This window comes from Chelon labrosus (assembly GCF_963514085.1).
Source record: "Chelon labrosus genome assembly, chromosome: 11".
Lineage (NCBI taxonomy): Eukaryota > Metazoa > Chordata > Actinopteri > Mugiliformes > Mugilidae > Chelon > Chelon labrosus.
In genome coordinates, this window is record NC_140344.1 from 7,509,997 (window position 1) to 7,521,045 (window position 11,049).

Below are 11,049 nucleotides of genomic sequence, written 5' to 3' on the forward strand. Positions count from 1 at the left end.
GGACATCTACTTCAAGCATTTTTCCCAAGCATACTTTCAAAGTTGTTGGAAAATGGTTTAAGATACCAGATACCCAACAAAGTCAAAGTATTGGCATGGCAATGTAAGTGCATGTAAACTTCTGAATGCAATGAAAGAAATAATACACCTTTTCCTCTGACATTATTCTGACATTTCACGTTGTCACTGAACCAAGAAAGGGAATATTAAATTTTGGGAAACATCTGACTGTAGAAATCAGACTATTGAGGTTGCAGTTCACCTTTCTGGCCACTGGAGGGAGCATTAGATTATACTTGATGGATACACTGCTGCTGAAACAACATCCCTCCAAAACTAGCATTTATTCTTGGTCACGTCCCAGACTGTTCTCTGTGACAGGTAAATAGTGTCACAAAAAAGTTGAAATACTAATGTACCTGAGTATCCAGTATTAGAACTGGAGGCACGGTCCAACAAATACAAAGTAGGTGGTTTCGTCAGACAAAACAAACAAAACAGGAGGATTAAAACTCCTTCAGTCTGCAAAAAGTCAAGAATACTGTTACCTAAACCAATGTCTTTAAATTTTCGAGGTGCAAAACTGACAAACTACGGTAAGGAGAGGTCAGAAATACATAAAACAAAAAACCTAAGTGAACTGAATGACAGTTTGGACTTACTTCCTCTCTTCCAGGGCTCCCTGTCAAATCCCTTCTTTTATCAGGAACTTGACGATGTTCAGTTTAACTATTATATATATGCTATGACTTTGAGGCTCAGTCCAAACTCAAAAACTACAACAGAAACTAAAGTACAAAAACAAACCTTTTTATTTGACCGTGCTCAGCCAGTGCAAAACAATCCATGACATTTACAGCTTGAATTCTGCCCCTCCCTCCCCAAAATACCAAAGTAGGCTCCAAGATCTGAGTCGAGAGCTTTGGAGAGCCTCTCCCCATGCAGCCTTTTTCAGGACGCCCTTCATCACATGGGACAGTCGTAAATATGGATGGCGCGATCATCCCCAGCTGAGATGATCTTTGAGCCGTTGCTGTTGTACTTTACACTCCACACCTGAGGAGAGGATGAAATATGGGATTAGAGTTGCAGTTGCAGTCGTGCCCTAGGATGTTTTCCTGTTTTATTACCTTTATAAAAGGAATTCTGGCTTTAATTATTTGACATTGCTTCTGTTTTCACTTTGAAAGTCACTTTACAAACAACCTAAAAAGCAACTAAATGTTTTTCATCTGATCAGAAACGGAGCAGCGCAGAAAGCTAAAAAACAGACAAAAAAATGTGCTAAACAGCAGAACAAAACAAAGTCGAACAGTTAATTGACTGCAAACTGTCCCTGTAGATGTTCTGGTTTTGCAGTCACATAATAGTGTGACACAAAATCAGTACGGCAGGCTCAGCTGCCTCTGATCTGGCCTCCAAGGAGCCGTATTATTTCAGAACAGATCAAACTCCCCACAGGCGTCTGCAACCAGAGATCTAATGACAGCTGGGCTTTATTGGTTTTTGCCCGAGCTGAAACATCTGAGGAGGGTTATGTGAGTGGGGCACCGGTCATATTGATTTCCCCAACACGTCAGGCCTAAAAGATGAGTTTTCTCACTTTGAATTAGAGTAACTAAATGAGAAGACGGCTCTGTCACCTGGTCTTGATGGTCGAAGAAGGTGTTGATGCATGCTCTGGAGCTGGCGTCCCAAACCTTCACACTCTTGTCAGACGAGCTGAGGGGAGCAGAGAAGACAGAGTTGTTGATGTTTAACGGTTTATCTTGGCCTGCTCGGTTTATTTTGGCACCGTGAAGTGGAAACTTTGTCTGAAAAACAGCTTCAGCTGATGACGCTTTTGCACAACGGGAGTAAAAGTATGGGAAAGTAGACAGAGTAAAAAACCTCTGCTCTTAGATTGGGGCCGATTTCCTTGTCAAAATACTACTGTCCATTATAGCCTAATAAATGTGCAATGATAATAGTCTGTTTCAGCTTAGCTTTCAACATCTTTCAGCATTAGACATTTCCTCAACAGTCTCATGCAGATGTGCAGCTTTAAAGCATCAGCGCAATTTGGAACTACCAGTGCTGAAGCTCAAGTGTTTCATTTTACCTCGAGACAAAGTGGGTGTCGTCTGGAGAGAAGGCGACATTAAGAACCCAGGATCCGTGTCCGCTCAGCGTGCCTGCCAGTTTGGCGTGTTGCCTGCAAAACAATTCCAGCATTTTGTTAGATCAAACCAGAGACTTCAGTCTTTTGACTTTTTCTACTTACTTATTTCTAATGTTGCTGTGCTGTAAGCTAGTAACCATGATGTTACGTTTCCTGCCTTTATTCTTCTTTATTTTACCACATATTCTGAGCATCTTTTGCAGATATATTATACATAATATATGACTGGATACTGACACATTTGTTATTTCAGCTGTTTACCAGCTGAAATAACAAAGACTTATGAGGAAATAAAGCCAAGCTGTGCCGTAAAAATAGGTGTAACTCCAACATCTTCCTTCCAATTTTGATGTGGCTACCCTAAACTTATAAACTGGACTTCAAGTCCATATTCACTATAGTTAGAACTGAGACTGTAGTATGTTTTAACAAACAGCTAAATAATAATGGGTCAGTGCCCTAACTGTGTTTATTTTCTGAGACTTGTGTAAAAAGTTAAATCATGAACTCACACATCATATATTTTGATGTAGCCGTCGTCGGAGGCTGTGACCAGGAGCTGGGAGTCTGGGGAGAAGGTGAGGGATCTGATGGGCATGGCGTGACCTGAGGAGACAGGAAGCACAGTCACTCAGTGTTGGAGCGCTCAGCGTCTCTGGTGTTGAATGGGCGCTTGGAGGCAAAAGTACCCTGATATTATTAATACATTATGTACACTCATTAGCCAATTCATTAAGTACACCACTTTAACTGCTCAATAAAGCCAATATCTAATGACAGCAACTCCGTGCATTTAAGACTATCTGCTGAAGCTCAATCTACTGGAAATTTCACACACAACCATCCATCCATCGGGTTTACAGAGAATGGACTGGAACAATAAAATATCCAGTGAGCGGCAGGGCTCTGGGTGAATATGCCTTGTTAATGCCAGAGGAGAATGGCCAGACTGGTTTGAGCTGATAGAAAGGCAACAGGAACTCAAATAACCACTTGCTATAATCCTTTGGGATGAGGCGCAACGGGAGATTCACGTCAACCAACAAATCTGCAGCAGCTGCTTCATGTTATCACGTCAATATGGACTGAACTCTCTAGGCAATGCTTCCAGCATCTCTGTGAATCTATGCCACGAGGAATTAAGGCAGCTCTGAAGACAAAAGAGGGTTTAACGTGGTACTAGTAATGAGCTGGCCGATTGATGTTTATGTTGTGTGCATTTCCTCAAGTCTATATACATGATTTAAATTGTGTTTAAAACATATATTTATCATGCCAAAAGACATCAGTTTGTTAGTGAGAGCTCATCAAATGTGAGATTTTCTGCATTTTGGATCATTAGAAGATCTTCAACTGTCAGCTGAACAAAAACACTCTGAAGATGTCACACTGACCTGAGTGTGGTGGCCATGTTTTATTTTCTGACACTTAGACAAAATGCTTCGTCCATTAATCCAAAAACATCATATACAGATTATGCGAGAATAGAAAATAGTAGCTTGCTGCATTATTTATTACCTTTATCAAGGGTGTTAATAACTGAGCCTACCTTCCAGTGTGTGGAGGAGTTTTCCTGTGGCAATGTCAAAGATGTTAATGATTCCGTCGATAGCTCCGCTGGCCAAATACTTTCCGTCGGGACTCTGAGGAACAAATGGGAATTAAACCAATGAAGTTTGCATTTGAAAACAGCAGAGGAATAAGATCTGATGAGCTATATTAATACAGCATCTGGATGGGACAAGGGGAGGGTTGAAATAAAGAGAAACCTCAGAAGAAACACAAATCAAGATGAGTTACCATGAAGTCAAAGCAGTGAGGTCTCAGCCCTCAGAGATACTGAGCTTTAAAAACCGCCAGCCAGCCAAACCAAAATGACAATTTACTGTTCCTTACGTAGGCTATACTCAGGATGAATTTCCCTCGAGTGTCCAGAGAATATTCCTTCTTGCCACTTTCCACACCAAAGATGTTGACCTTGCCATGATGGCTTCCTGTGGCGATGTATTTAGACTCAGGGGAGAAGGCGACCGACCAGGCATCAACTAGAAGGAAGCAGAATGACAAACAGAGGATTAAATACATCAAAATCCACGTGTCACATAATTATAGTGGCTTTAACACATATAATCAATGTATTTTCTAACCTTTTTCTGAACCTAATTTCAAAACTCAGTTTTGAAAAGATTATTACTGAAATGAAACAATACAGCAGTCAATAAACAGAAAAAGGAAAACAAATGGTTTTCTTGACACTGTCTTCACTGCAAAATATAATATACTAAAAGTCAAAAGAAGGAATGAAAAAAAGGTCTGTAATCCACTGACCCACACTGAGTGAATCAGAGCATCACTAATGGAAGGTGACAAGCAGACATTTCTGTGTGTGGGGTTCTTGAAAGTGCTTGTAAAAAACCAAAACAAGCTTGTTGTGCTGCACAACAGAGTCGACAGCCTGTCATCCCCTGCAGGTTTGTTTCCTTTGTAGAGACCTTCTTTGAATGTTAAGCACTTAAAAGTACACGGTTAGACCACAAGATCACCAACCTGCGGTTTTATTAGTCATCAGGCAGACATGAGGCTCATATACAGCAGTGAGGAAAGTATGATCTCATTCTAATTATGAATTAAAAAAGAAAAAAAAAAACATCTGTGACTCTCTTAGGCCCACTCTTACCTGGGCCTGCGTCCATAGACTTGATCTGTTTTCCAGACTCTAGGTCCCAGAGACGAATGTGTGCATCGAGGGAGCTGGAGGCAGCGATGGCTCCGTTGTGACTGATGTCTACTGACACTACGCCCAGCTGGTGGCCTTCCAGAGTCCACTGCAGCTCCAGCTTCTCATCTGACCTGCATGAACAGCATGACACGGAGACTATTTGGTCACGTCAGGTCAAAATAACTTGACATGGACACGAAGCTCTTGAATATCACGCAATGTGATCAACAGCATTGAATGTTAATGTGAGTTTCTCAACAAGTCAAATCACGTTCATTTCTGCAGCACAACTAAGACTTATGAGGAAATAAAGCCAAGCATAATGCTTAGTCATAACAAAATTTTTTATTTACAACAATTCATTGTTAAATATATATCAACCTTAGATGAAATTTAATTTCTAGATGTGATGCAAAGCTGAAAGTAGGTTGTGTAGCAGGACTAGTGAGCTGGGTTGCAGTAGTTTTAGCAAGGTGTATCAATTAAACTGGAAACTGAGAGTACATCTTTTCTTTTTAAAGGTCGTCTCAACACGATATGATAAAAAGCGATGCTCAGTGTTTCCCATACAATGTTAACACTATGACGGCCCGCTAGGGTCTAATTTACTACATTGTGCAAGTGTTGTTTTTCCTATTGCTCCAGAAAGCATCTCTCCCTCTCCTCCCCCCAGAGCCTCCACATACACCGGTCGCTCAACTGCTCAACTACTCAACTACTGACATTACCTCCACTTTTTAAAACCCGATGTTTGTGCTCTTGATTTTTTTAGACCATGGAGATTTAAAATGACCTGCAGGAAAAGACTCCAGACGTAGCGTGAACTAGCTTAACTTTATAAGCCCTAGCCAGCAAAGTTAGATTGAAAGTCTACTGTTTCCCATAAATTAGATTTATTCGCTGATACTTTATTTAATCTTACATACATTTGTCCATAGAATGCCACATCTCAACAGTATTATGTTTAGTCTTCCTGTATATGAACTGCAAAGGCTGCTGCTATTTGTGGCTATTATCATTATTATTATTATTAGTAGTAGTAGTAGTAGTAGTAGTAGTGGTATTAGGTAATTTAAAGAGGGACCGATACAAAATGCATGCTCCAATTTTATGTGCCATATACTGTATAAATAGCTTTTAATAGTTGGGATAACATGCATCCTGCTGGGGATGGCTGCTGCCATCAAGGAGTGTCATTACTATGGAGTGGGGGTGTCTGGTCTGGTCTAGGTGGGTGGTACATGTCTAAGTAACATCCACATGAATGAATACCAGGTCCAAAAGTTTCCCAGCAGAACATTGTATTGTCACAAGATGGTCAATGGTATTTACTTGGACAATAGTACGAAACGGTGTATTTTGAAATATAAAACATTTCACTTCAAGACATATTACATTTTCTGGATCTGCTCCGTGGTCCTCATATTGAGAAGTACTGCTCTATGGCCTTACACGTGTAAGTGCTGTTCAAGTCTATCTGTTCTCACTGGCCATTTAGTTTGTAAAAATACCAAGCTCATCTGACCAGCAATTCCTGAAAACATCCTTGCATGTAACTTAAAAAAGCAAACAAATAAAATATGAGAAAAGACAAAATGTTCACAAATGGCTTTCTGTACGGTGTCTTACTACCATGAGAAGTATCATTTTAAAAGAAACACATACCACTTCCAGACTTTCACCATATCATCTAGTGAGCCAGTGATGATGGTTTCTGAGCCGTCTGCTTCACTTTTACCCCACGCTGCTGTCCAGATGGCATCATCATGTGCTGAGAGGAAACAAATGCAGGTTAAAAAAAAAGCATGTGAGCGCAACATGGATTATCAGATGATGCAAACTTAACAAAAGTATGATGTTTATGAAAGCATATGGAAGAGGCGTTAGCTACACAGGCAAATCCAAAAGAAATGAGTCTTAATGCAATCCAAATTTAGAAGATTATAATCCCTATGTCGTTCTCATCATTTACAATAACAGATCCAACCACTGTGAACATTTAGTGCAGTACTGGTAATGCTTAGCTTGTCTACAGTACCTGTTCAAAACAACACACTGCAGTTAAAACAGATGCAAAGTTAATCAAGTTAACAGAGCTACTAAGTTCATCGATAATGTTACTCACCATGTTCCTGCTTGAACAGAATGCTGTACTGAAATCAGAGCACAAACTCAGAGTTAATATCTGATGCAGTCAAACAGGAAACAACAGAAAGGAGTGCTGTGCAGTATGTATGAGGGTATTTGTTGCTTACTTGAGTGCTCATTGTTTTGGTCCTGGTAGACGGAGAGTAGGTTTACTTGCTTCAATCTATAACCAACATGAATGTTAGCAACACGTCTAAGAACTGTCACTCTTGAAATTAGCAGGGAAGCTCACACACGTTTAAAGGTTACACATGTTACAGTGACTTGGGCGGCAAACAACGAAACACATGAACAATTTTATTTTTGAATGCGTGCAGTTGAACCACTTTAAAACTAAAAACATAGTGGGAAACTATAGCTAACGCTGGTTAGCTCTGACTAGCAGCGGTTATCATATCATAGCAGGTTAGCACTGCAACCAGCTTCAACACAATGCTGTTTTTAAGAATTAAAATCGTACCGGGTTATCACTCAGCTCACGGAGCTAACAGCATTGACACTGAATGAGTTAACTGTGGTAATATACGGCCACGTACCTTGAAAATCCCTGAAACAATGTTTTATCAAAATTTGGAGCTCGATCATTTACATGTGAGACGCCATGACAACATTTGATGTAATTTCCGCTTTCCGTCTTCTGCTTCTTTAGTTTTTCTCGGCAGCTGGAAAATAACTTAAGAAGCTCACTATCGCCTCCAGCGGAACAGTGGCGGTAAAGATCTAGTAAAGGCATTAGAAAAATATTTTTAAAACTGTCGATTTAAAAAAAAGATTGCAAATGATATGATATATTGATATTTAGATTCAATTCAGATAATTCAGATTAACAACCTTTTTTGTAAAAATGGGATCAAAAAATCTATTAGCTGGGTATGACGATTAACACGGGAATCGGTTTTACAGCATAAAAATTATATTATATATCATGATAAATAATTATTTAATGATGTATTCACTGACTAAGACACAGACCTGCTATTATTTCATAGTCAAGTCCAATTTTCAATAGTTTAATGATGTGTTATTGTTCTAAATATTATCAATACTATTATTCTAATGGTGTTATTGATATCCCAAATTAAATACAGTTAGATTCAGTTAATATGTATTGAATTTAAATACAAACAACTCACATGTCAATTTTGGAGCTGTATAAAAGTACCCATGTGGACAGTATTTGAATTTTAAAAAGACTTTTCTGTCGTGACTGAAATAATAACAGTCAAACGTGAAGCCACTATGGCGTAGGGAGAAAGGGAAGCCCGAGTCTGAAGACCAAGCACAAAAATCTCCTAAAAGTTTTACAGCTGCTGCAGCAGCAGTCTGAGCTCTGCCTGCTCAAAACACTCCTCAAGAAAGTTTCATGAGAGTCATTGTAAGCAGAGTGAAGAAAATACAACCAGCATGTTTGAGAAAGGGAGAAAAAGCTAATGAGAGAGAGCTTCACTGGTGGGATTCTTTTTAAAACCCAGAATGTTTGACCACACGTCATACATGATATTTTTAATGCTGATATACACTGTTATTTTAAACCTCTGTACTTCACCCAGAAGTTTTTCCCTGTTGGGGGCTAAACTATACATGTGTAGTTAAAATAACAGTCTAATCTACAGCCCCTACAAGCGGTGTACTGATTTAACAAATGGTTTATGACACGCACTATAATGAGGCTCCTCATAAATAGTTTACCCTCTGTTGGTATAGTGGCTGGTATATGTACATGAGGAATGATAATATAGTAAAATGCAACAATATAATATGCATATTCAAATGTTATATATTAAGAAACGCAGATAAAATGTTCTTGCACAGCAATATAATCCATCCAGCCATCATCTATAAGCACTTGTCCTGTAGGAGGTGGGAGCCTATCACAGCAATCCACATCGCACCATAGTGCAACACCTATGGCCAATTTAGAATAACCTATGAACCTTACATGCCTGTCTTTGGTGTGAGGGAGCAAACCAGGACTCCCGCAGAAAACGACGGATTGACAAAGCTGACAGAATCAGTGATATCTACTGTATGCCCACAGAATTCCACTTTCAATATACAGTGTGTGAAATCTGGGTCTGTTCCCCCAGCCTCAACTGGAAGACATATAGAGATGTTTCTCCTTCAGGCGAAATGAGTGAGTTTCCTTCAGTTGGTTGTGCAGGCTGCAGAGATAATGATGCAGCAGCTATTTTCAGCCAAGTGATTCATTCACGTTCGCTGAGAACCGATATTGGTGGTTAATGAACCTGTTGTTGTGGCATCAGCTGCAGCGTGTAGAAACGCGGATGAGACGTCTAATGTCATTATCTTTAACATGACCAAATGAAGGGCCGTGAGAGCACAACAACATAAAACATGCAATCATCTTCCTGTTTTAAATTGCCATGAACCCTTTTTGTACATTATATTAATATAGGAGGAGTAAAGAGAGTTGGATTTAAAACATTAAAAAAAAACATTAACAAAATTAAAAAGAGATGAAGGCTAATGGCAGACTGGCAAACAAAAATTTAGTCAGAATCAAAGCTTTCATATTTCTAATATTCTTTAGATGTATAAGCATTTCTGTGACTCCACTCTGCTCTTTAGATGTGGAATTGGACTGCGAAAAGTCTCATCAGCTCCTTATGTCATTTTCAATTTCCTGCTTTTTGCTTTTTAAATGATCACTCTCGTCTGATTATGGGATTTGGGTCTGGCAGACTGTGTCTATGCAGATAAAACTGGCTAATCCCAGCAACTTTTAAGATGAGGTGTCTGCTTCTAAGAAGTTTGAGTCATTTAAATCCTTCCTTTGGAAGTAAGCGTTGATCCAACTATCTACTTTCGAACTAAAATGTGAAATATGAGAATTTAGGTGAGTGATTATAGCTGTTCAGCAAGCATGCAAATATGTCATGTGTCTATGACCCGTGCTACTGTCACATCAAATCATTCTTTTCAGTTGCCCTGTGGAGGTCTGAAACAAAAAGAAACATGTCGTAGTCTTACTCTAGCTGCTTGTCTTTACCCATGCAAGGGTACAAAAAGGAAATATATGTGTATAATATATACAAATACCGACAGTTTAAATACAAGCATTTACTTTAACATTTGATATAGTATTAAGCTACATACCCACCCAAGCACAATCTTCATCAGTTGTTGTTGTTGCCCAGATGTTAAAAGTCACCATAGCTTTCATTACACTAAAGTATGTGTCCTTGTAGAAAACATACAGATACCAAACTACTGCAAACAATAAATGCAAACAACTAGTGTCACAAGAGTGGTTACATTGATAATGACTGATGCCACTACAGAGTTTTGGTTCCATTTGGCACTCAGGTACTTAACATTACAGTTGTATTTAGTTAGCTACTTATTAGCTGTGTCAGGTAGGTGGCAGTGGGCTGACAGTTAAAAATGATAATTTCGTTCTTGATGCTGGGACAGTTATACATAAAACAACTTCCACCTTATGCTGATTTCAAATGTGGTCGTGCTTACAAAAATGTTCGTTAAGGTCCAAGTTCACAAGTTTGCTGACTGAGAAATGGTGGAGGTGAATGGTGAATTAATCTGTAGTAATTTAATCATATGGAGCTGTCTTGGTAAGTTTAGAATGCCTGAGGAAGATATTGATATTCCCAGCGACCTCATCTTTCCATTTGCCGTTCATTTGCTAGGTTAAGTTGAACCACTTGATGCCAGCATATAGTACACACAGGTCCTTTAATAAGATTGGTGAGTTTTTGCTTGATGACAGCAATGCTCAGCTCCACTTTCTAATCTTTCTAGATAAGTGAAGCAGCTCACTTAGATGAAGATTAGTCTGAGGATGAATTATTTGCTCATTGGCACCTCGGCTGTAGCTTTCTTACAGCACTACAATTCGCAAAATGATTCCTCTGATTCCACAGTATGTGATAATACTGACTAATACATTATTAATACAGTACGATACAGAACATCCAGATGAATAATTACTGGCGGCGTAAACGATCTCTTTGACCTGTGTTTGTGGTTCATGGGTGATCTC

General features: G+C 39.2%; 2 protein-coding genes across 2 annotated transcripts in view; both read right to left on the bottom strand.

Moving 5' to 3' along the window:
• Positions 1-11,049, bottom strand: part of LOC311496176 (uncharacterized protein) — a gene marked incomplete at its 3' end in the record, with an annotated part of 351,079 nt that overhangs the window by 92,903 nt on the left and 247,127 nt on the right. The gene's annotated exons all lie outside the window — the stretch shown is intronic.
• skic8 (SKI8 subunit of superkiller complex) lies at positions 192-7,747 on the bottom strand. The gene is made up of 11 exons (XM_084555173.1): positions 7,565-7,747; positions 7,136-7,191; positions 7,006-7,033; positions 6,546-6,651; positions 4,839-5,011; positions 4,058-4,206; positions 3,711-3,804; positions 2,674-2,767; positions 2,102-2,194; positions 1,644-1,722; positions 192-1,056 (listed from the first exon to the last, which is right to left on the bottom strand). The coding sequence occupies exons 2-11, from the start codon at positions 7,145-7,147 to the stop codon at positions 967-969; spliced, it is 918 nt and encodes a 305-aa protein (XP_084411299.1). The 5' UTR covers positions 7,148-7,191; positions 7,565-7,747; the 3' UTR covers positions 192-966.

Excerpts from the sequence above, each read along its gene's own strand:
- skic8 (XM_084555173.1), bottom strand. Across the intron at positions 2,768-3,710 it reads ACTCCTCCACACACTGGAAG|GTCACGCCATGCCCATCAGA; the intron begins GTAGGCTCAGTT and ends CTGTCTCCTCAG. Across the intron at positions 1,723-2,101 it reads GACACCCACTTTGTCTCGAG|CTCGTCTGACAAGAGTGTGA; the intron begins GTAAAATGAAAC and ends TGCTCCCCTCAG.